The sequence below is a fragment of the Trachurus trachurus genome (assembly GCF_905171665.1).
Source record: "Trachurus trachurus genome assembly, chromosome: 4".
Classification (NCBI taxonomy): Eukaryota; Metazoa; Chordata; class Actinopteri; order Carangiformes; family Carangidae; genus Trachurus; species Trachurus trachurus.
In genome coordinates this window covers 3,648,609-3,675,065 of record NC_139898.1, presented here as the reverse complement: position 1 = coordinate 3,675,065, position 26,457 = coordinate 3,648,609, and the positions used below count along the sequence as shown (strand labels likewise).

Genomic DNA, 26,457 nt, shown 5'->3' with positions numbered 1-26,457 from the left:
AATCTGCGTCTAGGTGTTCTGAGCCGTCGGCCTGAGGGCAGGCTCTCAAACTCTGGGTTCAGAATGTGTGTGGGATCATCCAGAATCTTCTGGGGCTCCCTGAGGAAGACGATCTGTGTGTGTGTCTGTGTGTGTGTGAGAGTGTGTGATTGGTGTCTCAGGTCCGCATTAAGCTAAATGCTCCATCTGTGTTACCGTGTGGGTGGCAGGTTTTGTTTGGAGCGTCGGGTGGTTTTTTTTTTTCACATGTTGTTATTTTGAACGCTCGTGTTACTTGGCTCAGTCTGTACCTGCTTTAATCAACGCCCCCCCCCCTTCAAGTTTATGCAAATCTTAACATCTCCCTCTCCACCAGGCCTCGCCGACGCCGATGAGAACTGCAAGCGCTTTATTGATCGCTGCATGCCGGAGGCCTTTAAGAAGGTGAGCGACAAACAGACGCAGCTCTAAGCGACTGCGTATTAGTACCTGATTCATTGACGTGTGTATTTTCACCGACTCCGTCCCATCTGTTCACCGCCTACAGCTGCTGACGAGCAGCGCCGTGCACAAGTGGGGCACAGAGATCCACGAGGGGATCTACAACATGCTCATGTTGCTGGTGGAGCTGGTTGCAGAGAGGGTGAAGCAAGACCCCGTACCTGTCAACCTGATGGGCGTCCTCACTATGGTGCGTCCTCACTCACTCTGTCTGTTTAATCCCCTTCCATTTGTCAATATGTTTAACTTCTCATCAAGTTAATTGCCATTGAAAACAATAGAACACTTAGGAAACAAATATCTATCAAACCCTCTAATGATTTAATAAGTTATTTATGGTGGATGATCACAATAAAAATTTAATCTCTTGCCTCTCTGTGCAAAATGCCTGTGGTATGAAAATTCATGTAGGTGTGCAAAAGGTTTAAACAAATACTGTTTGTTTTCTCTCACGTGTGACATTATGTATAACTGTGTATTTATGCTGTGTGTGTCTGTCGTGTCCAGGCCTTCAACCCTGATAACGAGTACCATTTTAAGAATCGGATGAAGGCCTGTCAGAGGAACTGGGCCGAAGTGTTTGGAGAAGAGGCCAACATGTTCGCTGTCTCTCCCAGCAACACCTATCAGAAAGTACGGGACTCTTCTCCTCCTCCTCCTCCTCCTTTTGCTTTATTTCTGTGAAGTGTCTTTGGAGTGTGCGGGCGCCAGTTTATTAAGATACACACTTGGCCATCCTGGTATTTATACACACATTTCCTTATTAGCTTTTGTTTACGGTTCCTAGTCATGTTTGGAGGGCCGTTGTGTAACTGAGCCACAGGCGCTCGGCAGAACATGTGTGACTGACACACAACAGCTGTCAGAAAACTTGGTGTGTGCGTGCTTTTGTGTGGCCATGTTTTTTTTTATCAATGAGTGTTTCACACAACAATAGTGAAATGTCTGTGAGTAATTTTGCAGTTTAAATACACTGCTGTGTCTAAACCCACTGAAAACATGATTATGTGTTTTTAGGAGCCTCACGGTTGGCTGGTTGATTTGGTGAATCGAGTGAGTAACAAGTTCTTATCCACGCATGGGCTCCATATACATATAATCCCAGTTGTATAAGTTGAATCTAATGTTTCCTTTGCTTATTTTTTAAAGTTCGGAGAGCTGGGAGGATTCACCGCCATCCAGACTAAGCTCAACGCCGAGGAAATCGAGATCGCTGTAAGACTAATCTTCCTCACATTTAGCTTTCGGTCCTCTTGACAAATGGCCCCCGAGGATCTGAAGAGTGGTGAAATCGTTCCCACCCCGGTGATGCATTGAGAGACAGTCTATACAGGCAAAAGGTCACCATGTTTACCCCCATGGCTCTCAGCTGCAGGGTGCTGAATGTCTCTCTCTTTCCCCTCTCCCTCAGTAATACGCACTTACACAGAAACACACTCTCCTCCTCCCGCTGTGTGATGCTTGAAATGCTCTGTTGTGTTACGTGTTCTGAGGCATCCTTGTGCTGATGCCTCCTTCTGGGAACCTGGCCGGAAACCACGGCAGTACATAGCCATTGATTCAGCGTCTGCGCGTGCACACACACACACACACACACACACACACACACACACACACACATGCCTCCCCTTTAACCATTAGCATATTAATAAGGTAGGGGGGGACTCGTCGGTGGCAGGGAGAGCTCGGCGGAGTGTGTAAGATGTCAGATAACTGGCGCACTCCAAGCACAGGAGAGAGGGAATGTGAAAGTGAAAGAACAAAAGATAATGGGAGGAGTGCTTCCCCTCCTCTGCTGACTCCCAGGGGCGAGCCGTTCATTAGGCCGCCTGGAGCAGGAAGTGGAGTGCAAAGGGAGGGTTTTCTGAGTTAATAAAGGAGGAAGGTGAAGGAGCTGCTCTCAGAAGCAGAGATGGAAGATAGAAAAAAACACGGCAGGAACATGAGAAGTATTCAACAAGCCGCTGCGGTGCTGCACTGAATGACAAACGACAGCTGGGCGCCGGTGTTGGAAAATTCACCCACACATCTGATTACATGTCCCTATCTTTTGCTCACATGCAGCAGTGAAAACACAGTATCGGTTTAAACACAATTTGTTCCCTGGTGGAAACATTTTCATGTGAGAGCAGTGGTAGTTTGTTGTTGTTGTGTATGTTTTCTATAATGAGCCATACAGACTGAGCTGCTATTTATTAGAGTTTAGTTTGTGTCATGTCATCATACCTGAGTTGTTCTGTTTCCCCTCATCTGTCTGCACAGTGTGTATCAGCTCTGGTCCAGCCTCTTGGAGTTTGTGCAGAATACCTAAACTCCAGCCTCGTCCAGGTGAGCTCACACACACATACACACACACTGAGTGGTACCATCCTGAGCCTCATTTGATTTCATGTCCTTCCTTTGTTCCCCCTGTATTTGTCGGTCTCTCAGTGTGTAGTCCTTCTTCTCTGACCCGCTCCGGTGTTGAAATGATGGGTTCTGTTTGTTTACGCGACCCCTGTGCTCCATTCTTATTTATACTCTATTTTTATTCACTGTATCCTCTTATTGTTTTGCCGCTGCACTTGCCAACTTTTCCCCCACAGGTCTCAACAAAGTTTCATCTTGTTTTTCTCCTCAGCCCATGCTTGATCCTGTCATCCACAAGATGATCACATATGTGCAGAACCTGGAGGAGAAGGATCTTAAAGACAAGGTAGGTTTTGCACATTTGTTTCCCTGCTGTTTAAAGTCACCTGAGCGACATATTTATGGTTGTGGATTGACAGTCGGTGATATTTTGTGTCAGAAGCCAGAGAGAGATTTTGTTCACATTGCTGTTTGGTCAGTCACTTGAGCAGGTGTGGGATAGAACCAAGCTTTCTTTGAGAAGCGTAACACAGGGGCACAGGTTAGTTACAATAGCAGTTTGAATCACGTCCCTTAGATCTGCTTCTGATATCAACAGTATGCACAGTAGGACTGTCAATCTCCCCCCAAATCAGATTCAATTTCAAATGCTTCTTATGTTAAATATTCAAATTATATTTGAATTTTTAATGTGTTTTTTTTAGCTCATTATGCACCTACCAGCTTATTATTATGTCCCGTGTCCACTAAAGGGCATTCCAACCAAATCTGTTATGTGACATTTGCCACACACTTAAGTTTTACTAACTCAATATAAAACTTCAAGAAGGGAAATCATAATATTCTAAGTAGTGGTGCAACGGATCAAAGTTGATCTGTGATCGGCACATAAGTGGTCTGTGGATCGATTGATAAAAAGAAAAACACGTAGGCCACCGCCCCAGCCGAATAAACAGGCAATTAAAAAAACTCTGCTTGTAAATTTGAAGCTGCAGCTCTACGTTGTGCACAACAACTAAATTGTTTATTTTATCGACATGTTTACTACCCCGAACGTTGCAACGCACTACATTAAAGCAGAAGTGAGTGATATATTTGTGTTAATATAAGTCTTAAATAGTTATATCTTCCGACAGCAATCACTTACATAGAGTGTTTGGTCTGAAACACGGGTCTGTCAGTCACTCTGCTCTGCTCTGAGCCGAGGAGAAAACATTTATCGTATCCTACAGTTTTTATCCAATGAGGAGAGAGAACGGCATGCAGGGCTGTGTGTGCAGCCAAGGAACGCCGTGAATGTGGCGACGTAGGGACGAGGACTGTTATGGTGCGTTCAAGGAAACTCGTTTTTTTCCGACCTGTGACGTCGTACCAGTTCGATCTGGTACATAGACTGTACAAAAAGACGTACTGGTACGATTTCACGGGTCGGAAGTTACGAGTGGCCGTTATAGTGACTTTCACCGGTAAAACAGGTCGGAAAAACACGAGTGGGTTGCCTGGAACGCTACAAAGTCGTAAGTTGTGACTTGAAGCTGTAATTTATGATTTCAAAAGCCTGACTGGAACGCAGCATTAGCGAAAACGACCGGATCACTCACTTCTGCTTTAATTTGCGTCGTTGTGGAAGGCACATGTTCGAACGTCAGTTTTCACCTCATTTCTCATTTCTCATTTTGTTCGAAAAGCGAAGTTTGATCTGACAGATGCAGAGTAATTCCTCATCTATGAGATAAAGTATGTCATGATGCTATGTAATTTAAACTGAATTACATGTACCGTGAGTTATAGAGCTGTAGGAAGTTATGACACTGTAGAAAACACTGCACCCAACTTACCCACGCAGATAGGTTAGGAAGATGAGGATGCGCTGGGCATATAGGGAGATATTTAAACACTTAACGCAGGATTAAGAAGAGCTTGTGTTTGTTGACTGCGAAGTTATCACTTAGTCACTCTTTGTTTGCCTCGTAACCCTAGCGTCTGGTAAGCATCCCGGACCTGCTGTCGGCCATCAAGCTGTTGTGCATGAGGTTCCAGAGGGAGCTGGTTGCCGTGGTGGACGATCTGCGGCTAGACACACTGCTGCGGATGCTCAAAACCCCCCACTTCTCCACCAAGATGAACTCTCTCAAAGAGGTCTGCTTGTCATTGCGTCAGAACACCTTTTTTTCTTTTTTCTTTTCAAATTTTTTCCAGTGTTTCAACCTGTGTTTGATCTGATTTCCCACTGTTTTCACATGTATTTCTCTCTCAGGTGACAAAGTTGATAGAAGAGAGCACGGTGTCGAAGACGGTGAAAAACGCCATCGACACAGATAAGCTGCTGGACTGGTTGGTAGAGAATTCAGTCCTATCAATAGCACTGGAGGGTAAGAGAAGTGTTTACAAAGCACCAGGACAAATTAATTATTCACATACTTTGATTAGAATAATAAAATTGCATTAAATGTGTCCCTGCATCAGGTAACATCGATCAAGCTCAGTACTGTGAGAGGATTAAGGGAATCATCGAGCTGCTGGGGAGTAAACTGTCTCTGGACGAGCTCTCTAAGATCTGGAAAATACAGGTCAGCACCAGTGTCTGTTGTGATGCTTCTGTGATATTTGTCATTTTCATCGAGCACATGCAACAGGTTTAATTGTGGTAACTGTTTGATGTGTGGGCATTTCCAGGCGGGACAGTCGTCAACTGTGATAGAAAACATTCACACGATCATCGCTGCTGCTGCTGTGAAGTTCAGCTTCGATCAGCTCACCCACCTCTTCGTGCTCATACAGAAGGTCAGTGCTGCGGAGAATATAGAACAATGAACGACCACTGTTGAGCACGTGTTAAAGGGATAGTTCAACATTTTGGCAAATTGGCCCATTGCCATAATCCCTATAGTTTTAGCAGTAGGTTCGATACCTTTAATTGTCGGTGCAAGCTATTTTTAGAACGGCGGAGCAGAGCCGCGAGCTGTGTAGGTCACAACTTGTCCACAAGAGCATTTTGGAGTTGTTGGATTGTGAATTTGATGAGTTTGATGAGGGAAACCAAGAAATCCCGTTACCCTCCATAGCGTAGCTCTGAGCAGCTTGCGGCTCTGCTCTGCCGTTCTAAAAATAGCTTGCACCGACAATTAAAGGCAACAAACCTACTCCTAAAACTATAAGGATTATAGCAGGGGCCAATTTGCCAAAATGTTGAACTATCCGTTTAATGATTATGTGTCTGCATGGGATTTAGAGCTGGGAGATCGAGAGCGACCGTGTGAGGCAGAAGCTGCTCAGTCTGATCGGACGGATCGGCAGAGAGGCTCGCTCTGAGACTACAACTGGAAAGGTGCGTTGGTTTATCTCAAAGCAGGAGCGGAGATCTACAGCATCACTCTGCACAGCCTCGAGTCTGTAGCTTCTTTGTCTGTGTCTGTTCAGGTGCTGGAGGTGCTGTGGGAGCTGGCTCATCTCCCCACCCTGCCCACCAGTCTCGTTCAGCAGGCGCTGGAGGAGCACCTGGGGATCCTGAGCGATGCCTATGCTGTCAAGGAGACGGTGAAACGCGGTTACATCATTAAATGTATCGAGGACATTAAGAAGGTGAGGCAGGCACGCACCAGACACTGGGATGGAATAAATTGTAGTCAGTGCTTCATTGGCCAATAGCTCTGCATGTTTATTTTCTGAGGACACAGAAGCATGGGGACTGTTTTGTGCAGCTCAACAAGTTTAAAGCAGGCACTGCATTAGGCCCCAACATTTTTCTGTGTGCTCTGACAGTTTTGGTCTAAAGTTAGCGTGTCCTTGTCAGTGCTGCATATTAACCTCCAGCTTCAGCTTGTTTACCTCTGTCACCTGACTCCAGCATCCTTAAAGCAGCAGTGGGGTTGTGGGTTCTTGGCTGTCCTCCGGCTCAACTGTCTGTCAGGAGTTAATCGTGTATTGTTTTTATCTTTTTTGAAAGACAAGAAAAAGTCATAATTTCCTCTCCTGGCTCGTTCAGTCCCTCAGGCCAGAGACTTGTTCTCTCTCCTTCTTCCATCTTCCTGTTCCACAGTTCTGCCTCAGTCGTTACTTGAGTCAGCCAAACTCACTTATCAAGATGTGCTGAAACGTACTTTCCATAATTCCTTCATATTCATATTTGCACAAAGATAGGATGAATCAAATCAGGATGAAATATACCAGAACAAACATATTGATAATGTGGTTTATAACTAATTATAATATAGTTGTAAGCAGGTTCAGGTGTTAATTAATGTGTTTGTTAACAACTCCATTTCTTCTTTTCAGTATAACATAAGTAACATCATAAATCAGTAGTAGTGATATAAGATATGTCTGTTACAGTTGACAAATATTTAAATGTGCCCTCTTATCATCTTATATTACATATTAAATATTTAATACACACTATTTATAAATGATAAACAGGCGGACTTGATGTGCTACCACTAATCTTGATTGATTTACGGATACTGAAATTATTAAAAGGTCTATGAAGGATATTAATGTTAAAAGGTAAAAGTTTGAAATCAATTTATCTCAGGGGCAGCTCTCTGCTGTGACCCAAGTTGTGCTGTGGCACAACTAAATACCACAGAGCTGTCAGAAATCAGAAAAATCTTATTTGCTGAGTGTTTCCTGCTTCATCCAAATATCCGCCATGAAAACTGCTGTTGTGTTTTTGCCTGTAGCAACACGTGCTGAACTGACTTTCCTTCCCAGCCTCACAGTCTGTCCCACCTCACATAAAACATATGTCTCTAGACTCACGCTCAGGAGGACAGTAAAGGCAGCGACACTCAAAGCTCATTTCTGTCTGGCACTTGGGGCAAGAAGAAAGCTAACTCTATGGTCAAAGTAAGACAAGAAGCTCAGACGATCTGTTTTCTCCACTGACCAACCAATCTGTGTCCAATCTCGCTGCTTCACGCCTGCCAACCAATTGTGGAGGAGGGCTTCGCCCACAAAGGGGGGTGTCATTTGGTCAGAGGTTGATAATCACACTTGATTCTAACACAAGGTAGTTTAACCAGGTGCAAGTTAATCTTCTGCTTTGGCACTGATGGATGATTCACACAGTGGTGTTGATCCTGTCCTGGGTGAGAGCTGGCCGAATTCAACCAGTGATTTTAAGCTGCTGGATGAGGGCTCGGTTCTGGTGGAAGTGCTCGTACGACTACTTAAAGGGATACTTCAACATTTTGGCAAGTTGGCCCATTGCCACAATCCCCATAGTCTTAGGAGTAGGTTTGTTACCTTTAATTGTCGGTGCTCCGTCTCGTAACGTTCCGTTATTATCTCACAGCGTGGTGAATGTGCAGGTCACAACTTGTCCACGAGAGCTTTTTGGAGTTGTTGGATTGTGTATTTGTTGAGTTTGATGAGGGAAACCAAAAAATCCCATCAGCCTCCGTAGCGTAGCTCTGAGCAGCTAACGGCTCTGCTCCACCGTTCTAAAAATAGCTTGCACTGACAATTAAAGGTAACAAACCTACTCCTAAAACTGTAAGGATTATAGCAATGGGCCAATTTGTCAAAATGTTGAACTATCCCTTTAAGCAAAGAGGAATCTAATCAGAGCCAGGGATATCCAGAGCTTTACAGAGGAAGTAGATGTTTGATAGTAGATTCACACAGTTGTGCAAACAGATGAAGTCTAAAGTTAAGCCAACACATCCCTGTCTCTGATTTTATTCTAATATTTTCCTAAAGCTTTTACTACAAAAATGGTGCATCTGTGATGACAAAATATATGACAAAGAAATCTGATCAGTAATGACCATCGCAGACCTCTGTTTTTGTAGCATGTTGTACATCTGCGCTGGTTCTGCTTTAATGCATATTGTGTGTGTGTGTGTGTGTGTCACAACAGGCCTCTCAGCAGAGCAGTCCTCAGGCTGTCTGGGTCGTCCCTGCTCTCCGGCAGCTGCACGAGATCACCCGCTCCTTCATCAAGCAGACGTATCAAAAACAAGACAAGGTAACGCAAACACGCCAGCAGTCTGCAATCTGTTCTCTGATCAGTGGAGTTTTGTTATTCTAAACCCCCCCCTCCTCCTCCTCCTCCTCCCCTCCTCCTCCCCTCCCGTGCCTCCTCACAGAGCATCATCCAGGACTTGAAGAAGAACTTTGAGATCGTCAAACTGATCACAGGATCCCTCGTGTGCTGCCACAGACTCGCCATCACTGCCGCCGGAAATAATGGACTCTCAGGCTCGACCATGGTGGACGGACGGTACACCTACCAGGAGGTTTGTTTTTCTTACTTTCATTGATTATCTTTTCTGCTCAGTGGAGCTGCAAGACAGCTCATAGAAATGATTTACAGCACAGGTTGGAATTTAACATCAATATGAGCAATTCTGTCTGAGCTGCACAGATGACAGTGTGTGTTCTCTATTTGTTTAGTATCTGGACAGCCACCTGCGCTTCCTGGCCTTCTTCCTCCAAGAGGCCAGCCTCTACCTGGTCTGGAACCGAGCCAAGGAACTGTGGGAGTGCCTGGTGTCGGGGCCGGACGTCTGTGAACTTGACCGTGAGGTATTGGAGACTAGTTGTGCAAACACAACCTATGCTCTTGGTCATTTGTTTGTCATTGTGGTTGGCTGTCTCTGGGTGACCGCACTAGAGGAACACAAACAGAAAGACAGAGGAAACATAAAACACTTGTTCAGTTGTCTTCCTCTTTTTAGGAAAAGCAGATGAAACAAAAATATGTGAGATAACATGCCTTCATGTGGTAAGATTATGACACATTTTAGAGAAGCGTGTACAGGTTTTTAGATTTGGCTCACTGTTTTGAGAAAAACACACAGATGGTGTGTCATTTTGTGTCACTCTTGATGTGATAATTAGAATTGTTACACTGACTCTGAGCACGTCCAAAAGTGGAGTCCTGTCTTCAGATGGTACAGTGTTCATCTATTAACTGCTCTTTGTTAACCAAAGGAACATGGGCAGACCCCCTAACCCTAACGCTAACTCAGTTCAAACCATACTGACGCCACATTTACATTCATTGTTGCTTAACCACAGTGTGTTTCAATGTGCAGATGTGTTTCGAGTGGTTCACCAAAGGACAACATGACCTCGAGAGCGACGTTCAGCAGCAGCTCTTCAAGGAGAAGATTTTAAAACTTGAGCCCTATGAGATCACTATGAATGGTGAGAGTCTTTGCAACACTATTGACCAACAAACACTCTGTTTACAAACAAGTACCTGATATTCATGTTTTATGTGTCTTTCAGGTTTTAATCTGTTTAAGACTTTCTTTGAGAATGTTAATCTGTGTGACCATCGACTGAAACGCCAAGGAACTCAGCTGGTCAGTCCTGACTCCTGTTCATCCACATGTCGTTTTTTTTAACAAAGTTAAAGTTTTGATCATTAGAAGCTTCGATACTTGGAGTCTTCTTGTATTGTGAATCATCATATTGTCTGATTTTAGTGTGTGGAGCGCCTCGACCTGGCAGGGATGGATTTTATCTGGCGCATTGCGATGGAAACCCCCGATGAAGAGATAGCCAATGAAGCAATCCAGCTCATTATTACTTACAGCTACACCAACCTCAATCCCAAGATGAAGAAGGTGTGTGTGTGTGTGTGTGTGTGTGTGTGTGTGTGTGTGTGTGTGTGTGTGTGTGTGTGTGTGTGTGTGTGTGTGTGTGTGTGTGTGTGTGTGTGTGTGTGTGTGTGTGTGTGTGTGTGTGTGTGTGTGTGTGTGTGTGTGTGTGTGTGTGTGTGTGTGTGTGTGTGTGTGTGTGTGTGTGTGTGTGTGTGTGTGTGTGTGTGTGAGCATGCTTTTGTTTCTCACTGTCTGAGAACAACAGTGTCACTGAAAAAAAACAAAGTTAAAGACAGGTTGTTTGATAAAGAGCCACAAGTACATTGTGAAGCTTGAAAACAGGAAGTACACACAGTATTATCGTATCAGTGTATCAGTCTCTTTTGAAACTTGACATAAACAACATTAACTTACATTAACTCTTGATCCTTTGCAGGATTCTGTGACTTTACACAAGAAGTTCATTGCTGATTGTTACAAGAGACTAGAGGTGAGTTACTGAATCTGTTTCTGTCAAAAGTCATCGTGCTGTTTCACTGCACTCAGAACTTGAGAGCACATCCCCGTTCACTTTCATTTTCAGGCGGCGAGTTCTGCCCTGGGCGGTCCTACTTTGACACATGCCGTTACTAGGGCAACCAAAATGCTGACGGCCACCGCCATGCCGACTGTGGCCACATCTGTACAATCACCATCCAGGTACAGAGGGGGGTTTGGGTAAGAACATGGTTACTAAACCTATTGAACCGTGTGTGTGGAGTCATTTTTTTAACTGTTTTGTGGATGAGACCTTTTTTTTTTGTTGAGTCTTATTAAATTCCTGTTCGTTTTCTGACCATCTCCAGATCCACTAAGCTTGTAATAATCGAAAGACTGCTGCTACTGGCTGAACGCTACGTGATCACTATAGAGGTAGGATATATGATCTTAACCCTCTGCGAATATGACATTAGGTTTGTATGGGAAACATTAATTGTCATATAGATTAAATTGTGCAACAAATAATGAGATATTTTCAGCATTAATCTGAGGTTTCACATCATGTAAAACCTCAAGATATTTACATGTTTGTAACATCTAGCTTGAAAGGAAACGTATGTCCTGCACAGTGCTATTGCTCAGCATCACAATTTATCAATCATCCTAACATTTTACTCTCTTTAGACCTTTGTCACAAGTATTTTTAACACTTCTTACAGCAATGTTCTTGGATAGACTTAGAGTAACTTTTGTGCAAATGTCTACATTTGAAAAAAAAATGCATGTTTGTTGCTGAATGTTTTGTGTGTTTCTCTGTAGGACATGTACTCAGTTCCTCGCACTATTCTACCTCACGGGGCCTCGTACAATGGACACCCTGTCACTCTTCATATCACCTACGAGTCAACCAAAGACACTTTCACCTTAGAGGTATTTTAAGACTTCTCTGAGAAATCTTTAGCACATTAACTATGTAGAGATTCTCACTCTGTGTGTGTGTGTGTGTGTGTGTGTGTGTGTGTGTGTGTGGCCTGCAGACCCACAGTAATGAAACAGTAGGAAGTATCCGGTGGAAGATAGCCGAGCACTTGAGCTGTCCCGTGGACAATGTCCAGATCTTTGCCAACGACAGTGTGGTAAGTGTTTCTGACTCTGTAAGCGACCTGGCCTCAGTTTAACTATTATTTTATAAATTCTACTTAATCTGTCATTCCCTCATCAAAGTATTTTACTCCTCCCCCGATAATGTGTTTCCCCTGAAGCCAGTACGCACCACAAATTACAAATCAGTGTGCACTTAATTCTTCTAGGCAGGGTGCCACCTCCTCTCTGTCGGCTGGTGGTTTGGCTCACTGCACTCTATTGTGTGGCAGGGGAAACACAACCTTCAACAACCTTCTTCCCTTTTTTTTCTCCTCTCGCCCCCTCCCTCCACTGCCCCTCCACCATTCCCTCATCGTCCTTTAGTTGACCATGAATCGCGACCAGAAGCTGCTGTCCCAGCTCGGCTTCAGCGACGAGCAGAGCCTGACTGTGAAGAGCTCAGGCACCGGCACTCCCTCCGGCAGCTCCGAGTCCTCAGCGTCGGCATCGAGCAGCTCCAGCTCCGCCGTTTTCAACTCTGCCTACGCCCTGGAGCAGGTACCATCCTAGATGTGACTTAAGGCTGAAGAAAAGTGGACACCGTGAGATGTTTACATTGGTTCTCATGTTCTGTGCCCATGTTTTCCCATCTGCAGGAGAAGTCCCTGCCCGGCGTGGTGATGGCTTTGGTGTGTAATGTGTTTGAGATGCTTTACCAGCTGGCTAACCTTGATGAGTCCAGGTGAGGAGTTATTTCCACAGGAACTACGATAATGGTCTTCATGTTAAAGGGATAGTTCAACATTCTGGCAAAGGCCCATTGCCATAATCCCTATAGTTTTAGGAGTAGGTTTGTTACCTTTAATTGTCGGTGCAAGCTATTTTTAGAACAGCGGAGCAGAGCCGCGAGCTGCTCAGAGCTACGCTACAGAGGCTAATGGGGTTTCTTGGTTTCCGTCATCAAACTCATTAAATACACAATCCAACAACCCCAAAACGCTCTCATGGACAAGTTGTGACCTGCACATTCACCACTCTAATAGATAATAACGGAATGTTACAAGACAGAGTTGTTTTCGAGGCAAATGCAGAGACTGCTTGCTGAAAAACTGTGTGATGTGCATCAACGGTTTTGCATGAATTTACCTCGAAAACAACTCCATCTCATACCACTCCGTTATTATCTCATAGCGTGGTGAATGTGCAGGTCACAACTTGTCCACAAGAGTTTTTGGAGTTGTTGGATCGTGTATTTGATGAGTTTGATGAGGGAAACCAAGAAATGTCATTAGCCTCCGTAGTGTAGCTCTGAGCAGCTCACGGCTCTGCTCCGCTGTTCTAAAAATAGCTTGCACCGACAAGTAAAGGTAACGAACCTACTGCTAAAACTATAGGGATTATGGCAATAGGCCAGTTTGCCAAAATGTTGAACTATCCCTTTAAGGCTGTAACTGTGTTTAGTAGGATTGAAGTTACCAAGCTTTGATTTAAAAAATATTTTGACAGCTATATACATGTATTAGTCAACGTCCATAGTAAAGACAGTTTGGTTCATGCTGTCTGTGGTTTTGCTCCCCTCAGGATCACCATTCGTGTGAGGAAGCTGCTGCTGCTGATCCCGACCGACCCTGAAGTACAGGACGCTCTCGACAACTTTGTCCCCAAAGAATCCAGCGTCTGGAGCCACCAGGTACAAACTCGCAAGCTAGCAGCCGCAGTGGCAGATCCCGTTGCATTGCAACCTTTTTTTGTTATTTCATGACGCCTTTCTGTCTCTGCTCTTCCCTTTCTTCCGTCATCTGCCTCCTCTCTGTAGAAGACGCTGTTCACCCTCGGTCAGGGAAGCGGCTCTCGCTCTCCTTCTTTGGGCTCCAAGCAGCAACACCAGCCCAGTGCCGCTTCCATCCTGGAGTCTCTGTTCAGATCCTCAGCCCCGGGCATGTCCACCTTCAGAGTGCTGTACAACCTAGAGGTAGGTGTAGATGTGAACACACACCCCATTGAAGGGATAATTTAACATTTTGGCAAAACAGAGTTGTTTTCAAGGCAAATGCAGAGACTGCTTGCCAAAAAACTGCCCCCGATGGGAACGTGCATTGCATGAATTTACCTAGAAAACAACTCTGTCTCGTAACGTTCTGTTATTATCTCATAGCGTGGTGAATGTGCAGGTCACAACTTGTCCATGAGAGTGTTTTGGAGTTGTTGGATTGTGTATTTGATGAGTTTGATGAGGGAAACCAAGAAATCCCATTAGCCTCTGTAGCGTAGCTCTGAGCAGCTGTCTAAAAATAGCTTGCACTGACAATTAAAGGTAACAAACCTACTCCTAAAACTGTAGGGATTATAGCAATGGGCCAATTTGTCAAAATGTTTAACTATCCCTTTAAGAACAGAACAGAACATCAATGTATGGCACCTATTTTCAGATTTTAAATACACATCTGTGACTTTGACACTGATGTCTCTCATCCCCATCTGTGTGTCAGGTGTTGAGTTCAAAGCTCATGCCCACATCTGATGATGAGATGGCCAAGACCAGCAGCAAGTCCTTCTGTGAGAACTTCCTCAAAGCTGGAGGTCTCAGGTAAATCCACAAAACACAGCCTTTTTTTTTTTTTTTTAAAGAAAAGTGTCATCGCCATCACACATTTGCCACTGTGCAGATGCTTTTATCTAAAATGCCCCACAGTTTGTTTTCATTCTGATGTCCTGACAGTTAAGTTTCTCTGTGTGTGTCCTCTGCAGTCTGGTGGTGAATGTTATGCAGAGAGATTCCATCCCATCAGAGGTGGACTACGAGACCCGACAAGGAGTCTACTCCATCTGTCTCCAGTTGGCCAGGTGAAACACACACACACACACACAGAGGTGAATATTCTGGACCATGTGCCAAATCAGACCTGATGCTCAATTGGCTACATTTGCAGGTTCCTTCTGGTTGGTCAGAGCATGCCCGCATCATTGGATGATGATGTCATCAGAGATGGTGACGCCCTGTCGTCCCGTCCGTTCCGTAATGCGGGACGGGCGGGACGGCAGCTGTCTCTGTGTGGAACCCCAGAGAAGTCTTCCTACAGACAGATGTCTCTGTCAGAGCGCTCCTCCATAAGAGTGGAGGAGATCATCCCTGCTGCTCGTGTCGCTATTCAGGTACTGGACTAACACAGACACACACTGTCACTCACAAGGTCAACTTGTTTCCATGGTAACTCCTCTGAAGTCTTGTAAGTACAGAATATATTCATACTGTGTTTGTTCTCTCCTCTCTAGACCATGGAGGTGGGCGACTTCACCTCCACTGTGGCCTGCTTCATGCGCCTGACATGGGCGGCTGCCGCAGGCCGATTGGATCTGGTCGGCAGCCCACAGCCAATCAGAGAGACCCACAGTTCACTTCTGCCGCAGGGAGTCCGCACCAGAGTCAGCAGCACAGGTGAGACCGAAAACTGGAGGCTTTTCCTTTTGATGCCAGCTCTTTACATTCTCCATGACATTCCTACACGTCAGCTGAAAACATGTTGTGGCATCACCTCCATGATAATCATCATGTACGACTTCATTCCTCAAGCGTTTGTTTAAAGTTTTGTCACAAGCAGCTCGTGCTTAAGGAATTCTCAGTGTTGTGTACACAAGCTAAAGAAATGAAAGTAAAACAAATGTTGTGTGTGTGTTTACAGGAAGTAACTGCAGCTCCAGCAGTGAGGGCGAGAGCATACCAACGGCGTTGCATGCAGGGATATGTGTCAGACAGCTGAGCGTCTCCATCAAAGACGCCATCATAGCCCGAGAGGCCCTGTCGCTGTTGGTTACCTGCCTCCAGCTCCGCTGTCAGCAGCTATGTAAGACCCCACAGGAGAACTAACACTGCAAGGATACACTCTCTGCTCTGTGTCACATTTTATGAGATAATTACTGTACCCTAGACATTAGTGCTGTTTGTAATGTCATAATACCAGTAGTACATTTTCTGTAGTACACAGCTCGTTTGTCAGACCTCTAGAGTGACACTAAATCTCCTGCTTTGTTTCTCTCTCAGGTTCTTTTTATAACCTTCCATCCGTCAATGATTTCATCATTGATATTCTGCTAGGATCTCCCAGTGGAGAGGTAAACAACAGCCTTTTTTTTGCTCAATAGACTGCACAGAAGAAATACACCATATCCCTAAAGTGCCTTTTACACCGGTCAAAAGGCCCGCTGCTAACATCGAGCTTTTGTTGCAAATGGAAAAAAATATAATTGGCATTTTCTCTTGGGTCAAATGATTCTGCTGTATTTACCAGCCAGAAACACCACGGCTGCACCACAGGGTGAGCTGCTGCCCAGAAATAAGTTTTTTAAAAAACACAATCACCGTCCAAAGTGTTTAAAATGCTAACAGGAGCACCGGCCCAGGGTTGAGATGTTACAGATCTGTTTGCACAGTGGCTAAGGGCTCACTCTTTCTGTGTGTGTCTTAGAAATGCTAGAATGCCTGCAGTGTAAAATGAGTCAGTTGCTTTACTAAACGATGTTTATATGTGCTAATACTGATGTAACAAGGTATAACATTGCAGAGTGTGCTGCTCATTCACGCTTTCTCTGTCACTTCTCGCTCAGATCCGCCGTGTGGCTTGTGATCAGCTCTACACGCTCAGCCAGTCGGACACCTCAGCCTTCCCCGATGTCCAGAAACCCAACCTGTTCCTCCTCTCTGTCATTCTCACCGCTCAGCTGCCGCTATGGAGCCCCACATCTGTCATGAGAGGAGTCAACCAGAGGTATTCAAGCAGGAACCATGAGATGTACATCACTGAAGCTTTTATAGGCCCTTTGTGCTCACAGAGACTTTTCTCCTCAGGTTACTGTCCCAGTGCACCGAGTACTTCGACTTGAGATGTCAGCTCCTCGATGACCTAACCAGTAAGCTCATACATATTTTTTACAGTCACTCCTATCATAACCTAGATACGAAGAATTGTTAAAACACAGAGCCTATAACTAAACATTGTCTTTCTCCTGCTTTCTTTTTTCTCTTTGCTCACCCGCCCGACCTGCTGCAGCGTCAGAGATGGAGGTGTTAAAAGTGAGCGCAGCCACCATGCTGGAGGACGAGATCTCCTGGCTGGACAACTTTGAGCCCAGCTGGAGCTCGGAGATGGAGACCAGCGAGGCCGACAACATCCTCCTGGCTGGACACCTCCGACTCATCAAAACCCTGCTGTCGCTCTGTGGTAATGAGAAGGAGCACCTCGGTGAGCAAACACACAGATGTATGTAACTCAGTATTTAATGTTATTTGATGTTGCAGATTGAGAATTTATTTTTACAGCATGACTGTTTTCTGTGGATACGACAATATCTGATTATTTTTTTTGCAAGTTGAGGACTCTGATACATTGACATTACACATTACATGTGACAATGTGTAACTTTTCTTTCTTCCAGGTGCATCTCTGATCCAGCAGCTGTTGGATGACTTCCTGTTTCGAGCCTCACGCATCATCATTAACAGCTCCAATCCCACACCCTCCCCCACTCCTAGCCACGACTTCCATCCCAAGTATGTCACATTAATCCTCTCTATGAGCGACATTTTAGTTTTGTTGTGAAATTTGCTGTTGTTTTCTTTGGATATAACACTGCAAACCAGTGTGATAATTATGTGTGTGTTTGTGTGTTTGTTCAGATGCAGCACAGCCAGCAGCAGACTGGCAGCCTATGAGGTGCTAGTGATGCTGGCAGACAGCTCTCTGTCAAACCTCCGACTCATCACCAAAGAGTTACTGTCCATGCACCACCAGTCTGATCCCTCCCTCTGCAAGGAGTTTGATGTAAGACACTGATGGAAATGCATTCCTTACCATAATATTTGTTGTTCAGTATTATTTTTTTATGTGTGAAACTAACCTCTAACTCCCTCTCTGCCAGTATCTGCCCCCGGTGGAGAGCAGATCAGTCTCAGGTTTTGTTGGACTGAAGAACGGAGGAGCCACATGTTACATGAACGCTGTCTTCCAGCAGCTCTACATGCAGCCAGGCCTGCCAGAGGTGCACATCTGCTGTTCTGTACTCACCACACAGCATCTGGTCCACACCCAGTTTCACACAGTGAATCTAATATCAGCGGCTGTGTGCTTTTGATTTAAGGCTTTCCTGTCCATCGAGGACGACACAGACCAGCCAGAGGAGAGTGTCTTCTACCAGGTCCAGTCTTTGTTTGGACATCTGATGGAGAGCAAGCTGCAGTACTACATACCAGAGAACTTCTGGAAGGTAACAGACCATTCAGTTTTTCTGGTGACGAGAGATGGAGGTCACCAGTGTGCTATGATTTTACAGACTGAAAAAATATTTACATGATGAGCATAGGTTTGATGATTAAATACAACATAATGATGTTATGTTGTCTGTTCACATTATTATTAAGTCCTCACTGCAAATTCATAAAACTTCCTGGCTCTAGCTTTTCCTTTTCTCTCTTAAGTGATCGATAATTAATAATAACTCAAACATCCACCCATATTTTACATTAATCCTGTGTGTATTGATCTATAGTCATCAGTCTTTTTTCTGATTGGCTGACTGTTTTCTGAGTGATCCGATTAAAAAAAAAAGAAAAACTGATTTCAGCCAGGTGGGTGTGGCTTAGGGCATGGTTGAAACTGCTTTGTTGTGACATCACAAAGTCACAGAAATCCTGACAGCTGGTTTTGAGACTGAGTTTCTGAAAACAGGCTGTGTGCATATTTCTATAGACTGAGGCTTTGATACTTTCACACTATTAATAAATATAGAACCTAGACCTGATCGATAATCAAACAACACACAGAATTCTACCTTTACACTATCTAGGACCTTTAATTGATCACCCTCTTGTAAATGTTTTCTGTTGCAGATCTTCAAGATGTGGAACAAGGAGTTGTATGTGCGAGAACAGCAGGACGCTTATGAGTTCTTCACGAGCCTGGTGGACCAGCTCGATGAACATCTCAAGGTAGAAGTCACACACAACATGCCACAAAAATTCATTACCTGCCTCAGCTGAGCAGTTTTTATTGTGAAATTCTTTACGATGGTTTGATTGTTGATATAATCTCTCTCCACCAGAAAATGGGCCGAGAACAGATCTTCAAAAACACATTTCAGGGAATCTTCTCTGACCAGAAGATTTGTAAAGACTGTCCCCACAGGTCAGCAAGAAACTTTATTACCTCACACCTATTGTTTCTTTATGGGACACATCCCAGATGATCACATGACCTCTCATTTTGCAGGTATGAGCGAGAGGAAACGTTCATGGCGTTGAACCTGGGAGTGACCTCCTGTCAGAGCTTGGAGATCTCATTAGACCAGTTTGTTAGAGGGGAGGTCCTGGAGGGCAGCAATGCCTACTACTGTGAGAAATGCAAGGAGAAGGTGTGTACGCTGCTCTACGTGGTTTTTATTCTGCTACGCTGATGTCGCGTGTGTTTAACAAGTGTGTTTCTGCGCAGAGAACCACTGTGAAAAGGACATGCATCAAATCCCTGCCTAGCGTTCTCTGTATCCACCTCATGCGCTTCGGCTTCGACTGGGAAAGTGGACGCTCCATCAAATATGACGAACAGATCAGGGTACAGAGGATTTCATATACTTCTACTGAAATATATTTCCTGCTTTTGTTGCACCAGCCCCAAACCCAGCATCGGAAAATAAGTGTGTGTGATTTGTTGTTGGCGCGCAGTTCCCCTGGGTGTTGAACATGGAGCCGTACACAGTCTCTGGAATGGCTCGTCAGGACTGCAGCGGAGAGGCCGGTGAGGGGCGGGGCGACGGGACGTCAGGAGGCTCCCCCAGGAAGAAGGTCACCATTTCTGAGAACTATGAACTGGTGGGCGTTGTGGTCCACAGCGGCCAGGCTCACGCCGGACACTACTACTCCTTCATTAAGGATCGCCGGTAAGAGACGCCATTCAGAAGCTCCTTGGTTAAAGAGTTAAAGTCCTCTGAAAACTTTTATGGTCTCATGTGTTTGATGGAGCTTCTCCTCAGACTGTATTTTCCAGCTCCTGCTTTACGCAAGAAGCACATTACCAGTGATTAGTGGAACACATTAATCTGTAGCTCTAGTTTTCCAGGCTTTAGGGGGGATTCCTCGGGGCACATAAGCGCAACATCAGACTCTGTGTGGGCTCCTGGTTCAGTGTGTAAGCGTCTCCAGATGTCTGGCTCTGGAAGTTTGGATGCTCGGTGGAGAAGTGGAATGTAGAGGCCACAGGAGCTGATATTTGGCACCCAGCTCTCACTCACTGGTTCGCTCCTATTCCCACTTCAGATCATAGCTCAGAAAGTTTGTTCTTGGGGAATTAGACACATTTTCAAGATGGTTACATCTATGTAGGTTGAGAGCAGAGGAGTCAAACGTGCTACACTCAGAGAAACTTTGACAACAGAAACGTGGCTGATATCTGTGTCTTTTATGACTGGTCACATTTATCCACATGTCGTACGAAAACACGGTAACACTTTATAATATGTACACTGAATTCTTCATTTATAACACATGAATACTCATTAGTATGTAGTTTATAAATACAGTTAATGCTTATCATGACGAGTAAAACATGTTTAAGTGTGTTTAAACTACATACTAATGAGTATTCATGTGTTATAAATGATGAATTCAGTATTTAATGCTTAACTAATGCTAAATAGTGTGTACTTATTATAAAGTGTTACCAAAAACACTTGAACTGATCTGCAGAACAACAGTAACTTCAAACATAATTCAGTTCACTTCATTTTAAAAACACAGGCCTAAGCCCACAGTTTAACTCTCTTTATCTATGGCAACATATTTCCTGGTTGTCGGCAAAGTTGAGTTTATTTCTGTTCTGTTATCAGAAGAGTTTACGTCACTGTCGCCTGATGTAACCAAACCTGACCATCTCATTTGACTGATACTGACAGATAATGATTCAGGATGGGGGTGTATTTCCTTTAATTGCATTTGGAGTGCGTTTACTGAGTAAAGGTGTGTTGCTTTGTTTGTTCAATGCATCTATGGTTTGTATAGACTCTATTCTCTGAAGCTTTGTCCAGGCCACTCGAAACCAGGAGCAGAGCTACTGGTTGACCCTGGTTTAGACATTCAAACAAGACAACCTGCACTGCAGTATTTTTTTTTTATCAGGTGTACAGTCTGCTGTAACCCAGTATGGTGCTGTACCATCTAATCTGTCATATTCCACTGCAAACTACTAAGTAAAGCAGAAATGTCTAAACCTTGTGAGAGAAAGGACTCAGATCAAGTCAGGACATATAAATGATTTTGTAGTTTTTATTTTTGGTTACTGTATGTGCTGAGCTTCCACTTCAGAGGAACCACAAACAGTGATGGAATTGAATCTAAACCTGAATGTTCTCCTTTTCCTCTCTCTGACCTCCCTCTTCGCCCTCCTCTCCTCCTCCTCCTCCTCCTAGCGGTAGCGCCAGGGGACGTTGGTACAAGTTCAACGACAACGTGGTGGAGGAGTTCGACATGAACGATGAAACTCTGGAGTACGAGTGCTTTGGAGGAGAGTACCGCCCCAAAGTCTACGACCAGTGTGAGTAACCTGTGGGAAATTGTGTAACAGTGTTTGTTCCATCGCTAAGATAAAGATGTGTTAAACTAGACAGAGGCACACGCTGCATTCCCATCAGGCATAAACAGATGAAGCTTGATATACTGTGTGTGTGTGTGTGTGCAGCCAACCCTTACCCTGATGTGCGACGGAGATACTGGAACGCCTACATGTTGTTCTATCAGAAGATCAGCGACCAGAACTCGCCCGTCCTGCCCAAGAAAAGCAGAGTCAGCATCATGAGGCAGGAAGCTGAAGACCTGACACTGTGAGTCACAATCTCCACTTCATGGCATCGTCAGAGCGTCATAGATTGTTTATCATTCTCCAATGTGCATCAGTCAGCAAACGAACACAGCTGTTGATCACCAGCCTGTCGCTGCCCGGAGAAACACCGCTCCTGCTATTATCGTTATGTAGTATGTGTTGGTTTTTATGTTTCCCAGGTCTGCCCCATCCTCTCCTGATGTTTCCCCACAATCCTCTCCTCGCCCCCCAAGGGCCAACAACGACCGCCTCACCCTCCTCACGCGTCTGGTTCGCAAGGGAGAGAAGAAGGGCCTGTTTGTGGAGAAGATGCCCGCCAGCATCTATCAGGTAAAGAAACCTCTGTCTATACACACACACAACCCCTCAACATCTGTCCTGCTGCGCGAGAGAGACATGATCATCTCATGTCAGACGTTCCCTCATCATGTGACCTCTCCTCCCGTCTTCTTCTGCAGATGGTGCGAGACGAGAATCTGAAGTTCATGAGGAACAGGGATGTCTACAACAGCGACTACTTCAACTTCACCCTCTCTCTGGCCTCGGTCAATGCGGTACGTGTCTGCGTGTTTGTCTGACTGTGTCGAAATAGAAAGACATAGTTATCACAAAGTCTAATTAACAAGGAGTCATCAATGTTCACCTTTGTAATGTTTCCCACCTGAACTACCAGGTGTTTCTGTTTACAATGAAACAACAAACATGTCAATCATTAAAATTAATTAAATTTATGTAAATCAAAACTCAAGAAAGAGACTCCTTACAGTGTGAGAGCAATGTTAAACTATGTAATAATAGCAGCTGTAAATCAGACACATTAGCAGTTATCAGTTTTGCAGCCTTAGACTGATGAAGATGTCTTTAAAAACTGTGTTCCAGACAAAACTGAAGCATCCAGACTACCAGCCTATGGCCAAAGAGAGTCTCCAGCTGGCCGTTCAATTTCTCTTCCATACCTACATGCACACCAAAAAGAAACTGCGGTACGTACACACAAGCATTGATCTACACCAGGGATTCCCAAACTGTGGTGCACAAGCTGCCGCTAGGATAATGGCGGCGCTATGGTGTTGAATTTTACTATTTACATTGTGAAAACATTATTTTAAAAGTTATTTATTTATTAATTCATTCATATATTAATGTGAATCCGAACCTTTAGTCCTGTTGCTTCTATCTTGTAATGTATTTATCTGTTTGCTGTGTGATTTCTGTGTCTTGTAAGTGTAGTAACTTTTCTATGCTGCTGTCTTGGCCAGGCTTCCCTTGAAAAAGAGGCCATTGTGTCTCAACGGGACCCACCTGGTTAAATAAAGGCAAAATAAAAATAAAAAAATAAAATAAAAATAAAATTCATTTATTGGTAAAATATAAGTCATTTGTAAACTTTAATTTCAAATTTTTAATATATCATTTTAGTAAAAGAAAAATATGAATCCAAAATGCACTTGACTTCCTGCCAGCTGCAGCCTAACTACTGGGTGCAAACTGCAAGTAGATTGTCAGGACAGCTTGCACGCGAATATGCCAAAATACAGAACTGGTTAAAAACAGGGGAACTGTCATTATCATTTGATCTTTGTGTGGTGGAGCATTTTGTTGCAATTTGATTAAAATGACTGGTGTGATATTTTCCTTTAATAGTAACTGCTGCTCGATGATCGGTATCCTGTAGGCTGATTCGTTGTGGGCTCATTTATATATTGTCTGTTATTCTCCCCACTTTTTCGAATGTGAGGGCTCAATAGGCCTGTTATTGCACATTTTGTTATCTGTTCTTATTATTTGATGCCTTAAATGTAGCTATAGACAATGCCTCTTTTTTTAATGTGTCGGGCGTTGGGGGACGGGAAGTAGAAGGGGGTTCAAGGCCTTAAAAGTTTGGGAACCACTGATGTACACAATCTGGTATGGAGTTATATCTGCAGTGCGCGTGTCTCTCCTGCAGGGTGGACACTGAGGAGTGGATGGCCACAGTGGAGGTGCTGCTGACTAAGAGCAGCGAGGCGTGCCAGTGGATGGTGCAGTACCTGGTCGGACCAGAGGGACGAGAAATCACCAGGTCAGTGCTTCATGATTCTTACGTGCGACCGTATGAACGAGACACGCTGCAGGTAAGCTGAAATGTTCAAAAGCACCCGTTGAGCTACAGAAAGAGGTTCTGTCAAAAAAAAAAAAAAAACCCAAGGAACAATGGCGTGTTTCTCTGACCTGCTTTTTGCTGCTGCTCACACAGCAGGAACATCGGAGCACAATCACTTCAGCTTCATGCAAGCTCCTGAAAAGCGGAGCGCAGTGTGAACCGTGTGTTAGGAGAGTTATTTTTGTTTAATGGGCCTTGGCCTGCTGTAATCACTGCAGCATTTTTGTAGCTGTCCTAGTGAAATGTGAAACCACAGTCTTGGCATCACTCTTTCATTCTAATCAATACTCATTGAACTCTCTGGCCTGTTGATGCTGCTGCAGCCACGGAGGCTTCACTCTCACACACACGCGCGTACTTACATTTCTGAGCTTAACCTCAGAATGTTACAGTGTCTTTTTCTGCTACAGTAGCTCTCTGCCACACACACACACACACACACCATGTGGGCCTCTGGGCTGCTCTTGACAACTGTACGTGCACTCTGCACTGAGAGCAGTGGTAGTAAAAACACCTGTGTGCATGTTGCTCTCTGGATGCTAATTGGCTGAAAAAGCAGCAAAAGCAGGTCAGCCTGTGGAATGTAAGCATGTAGAGTCAGAGGAGAGTTTCCCAAAGTGTGTGTGTGTTGGTGAGAAAGGTGTTGTCCGACTCCCACATGCCTCTCTGCTCAGGCATGGCGTGATCATATGGTCCCAAGACACGATTGGTTGTCAAACATCAGACGTTTTGGGCAGCAGCTCTTCCCCCCTCCCCCCCCTCCACATACCACACCATCCTTCCCACAGGAATCAGATACACACTGTGTCACACACTCAGTGCTGTGTCTCAAGGCCAAAGCCACAAGTGTTTTTCTCCACATTATCTCCTGCTCTCCGAAAAAACATTTCCACTCATTAGTATCACACGCCGATGTTTCCCTCACCCTCCTCCTCCTCCTCCTCCTCCTCCTCCTCCTCATCATCCACTCATCACAATGTCCTCTATCCTCCATCCGTAGGGTCTGTCTGCTGGAGTGCAGCGTGAGGGAGGTGAGGGTGGTGGTCGCATCCATCCTCGAAAAAACCCTGGAGAGCGCACTCCACTTCGGGGACCCGGGACTGGACGGTCTGATGGACGCCCTGCTCTCCTTATTGGACAAAGATGTCCCTGAGAATGTGAAAAACTGCGCGCAGTACTTCAGCCTCTTCAGTAACTTCTCTCAGAGGGTAATACATGAAAATATAATAATAATAATAACAAAAAAAAACAGATATATAAGTCACAGTTTCTGACTCTGTGTTTTGTCTCTCTCACTCTCTCAGGGTTGTGGTCCTTGTCAGTTGTTGTTAAAACACTCAGCTTATCGCCGGATGCTCATCTTCCTGTTGGGACCCAACAGGCAGAATAACCAGGTAGAGCTGCATCATCTATAATTATAATATCTGACACACACACTATAGTTTTTCACTTCTTCTTAACCTTAAAGAGGAACTATGCAAGTCTGGTCACTTTTCCGCTGTTTTGCTAACCCTCCACCTGGCCATGTGCATTTGACAAGTCACAAGTCATGTAGTTAACTTATCACAATTGCTCCAGAGCTTTTTAATTAAGAAAAAAATGTAGCATAACCACGGGAAAATCCTGCTTAGTTCCTCTTTAAATACCTTTCGCTGTCATCGTGTGTCACTTAAATGTTACTGACGTTCCCTAAATGAAACTTTGTGTCTGTGTGTTTGTACAGAACCGGCGGTGGAGTCCGGCCCAGGCCCGGGAGTTCCTCCACCTCCACAGCACCCTGGCCCTCATCACCCTGCACTCTGACATCGGCCCACAGCGGACACACGGTGAGACACTCAAACATTATTTGGCACGGTTGGTGATTTTTCTGCCGCCCGGCTCTGAGTCTGACTCGCTGTGGTCCTCTGTAGCTCCAGGAGGGTTTAAGCTGCGCACCAACAACGTCCCGTCCTCCACCCCGCTCCTCCCCCTCCACACGGACATCATGACCTCACTCTTCACTCCAGAGGGACAGCCTTACCTTCTCGAGGTAACACGGAAACCAACTACAAATTTATTTTTTTTATAGATTTCCTTCCACTAAAGGAAGAAAGAATCTGTTAAACAGAACTGTCAGTCAATCAGCCTGTTTCCATGGACAAACACCAGAAGACTCAGACTCTGACTGATGGATGTTCTCCCTCTCTCTGTCTCTGTGTCTTTCCCACCAGGTGATGTTTGGCATGCGTGAGCTGTCAGGCCCTATGGCTCTGCTGATAGAGATGGTGACATACTGCTCGTACTGTAATGAGCCCTTCTCCCTGGGTTTGCTGCAGTTACTCAAGGTGAAAATCAAAAGATTTGAGAATCTCGGAGAAGCAGCCAGTAGACGCGGAGAGCATTTAGTCAATAACGACCGTTGCGTGTCTTTAAATCTGGTGTGTCCTCTCTGTCCTCCAGACCCAGCTGGAGACGGCTCCACCTCATGAGCTGAAGAACATTTTCCAGATGCTGCAGGAGATACTGGTGAGTG

The 26,457-nt window shown here is 44.8% G+C and overlaps 1 protein-coding gene across 4 annotated transcripts in view; it reads left to right on the top strand.

Annotated features, from left to right (window-relative positions):
• The window catches only part of usp24 (ubiquitin specific peptidase 24), a 36,326-nt gene that overhangs the window by 4,975 nt on the left and 4,894 nt on the right, over positions 1–26,457 (top strand). Inside the window, exons 3-61 of one of the 4 annotated variants that reach the window (XM_083970494.1) lie at positions 356–423; positions 527–670; positions 988–1,113; positions 1,498–1,533; positions 1,630–1,695; positions 2,743–2,808; positions 3,101–3,175; positions 4,810–4,968; positions 5,087–5,201; positions 5,296–5,399; positions 5,506–5,613; positions 6,062–6,157; positions 6,250–6,411; positions 7,582–7,674; positions 8,690–8,797; positions 8,919–9,068; positions 9,226–9,357; positions 9,870–9,981; positions 10,066–10,142; positions 10,266–10,406; positions 10,819–10,872; positions 10,966–11,081; positions 11,228–11,294; positions 11,682–11,792; positions 11,900–11,998; positions 12,330–12,503; positions 12,602–12,687; positions 13,527–13,635; positions 13,762–13,917; positions 14,435–14,532; positions 14,694–14,789; positions 14,876–15,098; positions 15,219–15,381; positions 15,626–15,787; positions 15,985–16,055; positions 16,548–16,708; positions 16,789–16,850; positions 16,991–17,182; positions 17,376–17,490; positions 17,617–17,761; positions 17,859–17,978; positions 18,078–18,203; positions 18,826–18,924; positions 19,038–19,120; positions 19,205–19,346; positions 19,424–19,543; positions 19,654–19,868; positions 21,393–21,517; positions 21,662–21,803; positions 21,982–22,132; positions 22,261–22,356; positions 22,682–22,785; positions 23,751–23,864; positions 24,946–25,153; positions 25,250–25,339; positions 25,669–25,771; positions 25,856–25,974; positions 26,156–26,269; positions 26,385–26,450. In XM_083970494.1, the coding sequence (XP_083826620.1) occupies positions 356–423; positions 527–670; positions 988–1,113; positions 1,498–1,533; positions 1,630–1,695; positions 2,743–2,808; positions 3,101–3,175; positions 4,810–4,968; positions 5,087–5,201; positions 5,296–5,399; positions 5,506–5,613; positions 6,062–6,157; positions 6,250–6,411; positions 7,582–7,674; positions 8,690–8,797; positions 8,919–9,068; positions 9,226–9,357; positions 9,870–9,981; positions 10,066–10,142; positions 10,266–10,406; positions 10,819–10,872; positions 10,966–11,081; positions 11,228–11,294; positions 11,682–11,792; positions 11,900–11,998; positions 12,330–12,503; positions 12,602–12,687; positions 13,527–13,635; positions 13,762–13,917; positions 14,435–14,532; positions 14,694–14,789; positions 14,876–15,098; positions 15,219–15,381; positions 15,626–15,787; positions 15,985–16,055; positions 16,548–16,708; positions 16,789–16,850; positions 16,991–17,182; positions 17,376–17,490; positions 17,617–17,761; positions 17,859–17,978; positions 18,078–18,203; positions 18,826–18,924; positions 19,038–19,120; positions 19,205–19,346; positions 19,424–19,543; positions 19,654–19,868; positions 21,393–21,517; positions 21,662–21,803; positions 21,982–22,132; positions 22,261–22,356; positions 22,682–22,785; positions 23,751–23,864; positions 24,946–25,153; positions 25,250–25,339; positions 25,669–25,771; positions 25,856–25,974; positions 26,156–26,269; positions 26,385–26,450 (6,935 nt within the window). Of the gene's footprint in view, positions 1–355; positions 424–526; positions 671–987; positions 1,114–1,497; positions 1,534–1,629; positions 1,696–2,742; positions 2,809–3,100; positions 3,176–4,809; positions 4,969–5,086; positions 5,202–5,295; positions 5,400–5,505; positions 5,614–6,061; positions 6,158–6,249; positions 6,412–7,581; positions 7,675–8,689; positions 8,798–8,918; positions 9,069–9,225; positions 9,358–9,869; positions 9,982–10,065; positions 10,143–10,265; positions 10,407–10,818; positions 10,873–10,965; positions 11,082–11,227; positions 11,295–11,681; positions 11,793–11,899; positions 11,999–12,329; positions 12,504–12,601; positions 12,688–13,526; positions 13,636–13,761; positions 13,918–14,434; positions 14,533–14,693; positions 14,790–14,875; positions 15,099–15,218; positions 15,382–15,625; positions 15,788–15,984; positions 16,056–16,547; positions 16,709–16,788; positions 16,851–16,990; positions 17,201–17,375; positions 17,491–17,616; positions 17,762–17,858; positions 17,979–18,077; positions 18,204–18,825; positions 18,925–19,037; positions 19,121–19,204; positions 19,347–19,423; positions 19,544–19,653; positions 19,869–21,392; positions 21,518–21,661; positions 21,804–21,981; positions 22,133–22,260; positions 22,357–22,681; positions 22,786–23,750; positions 23,865–24,945; positions 25,154–25,249; positions 25,340–25,668; positions 25,772–25,855; positions 25,975–26,155; positions 26,270–26,384; positions 26,451–26,457 lie in introns of all 4 variants that reach the window. The other 3 variants (XM_083970493.1, XM_083970496.1, XM_083970495.1) reach the window with 3 other exon arrangements.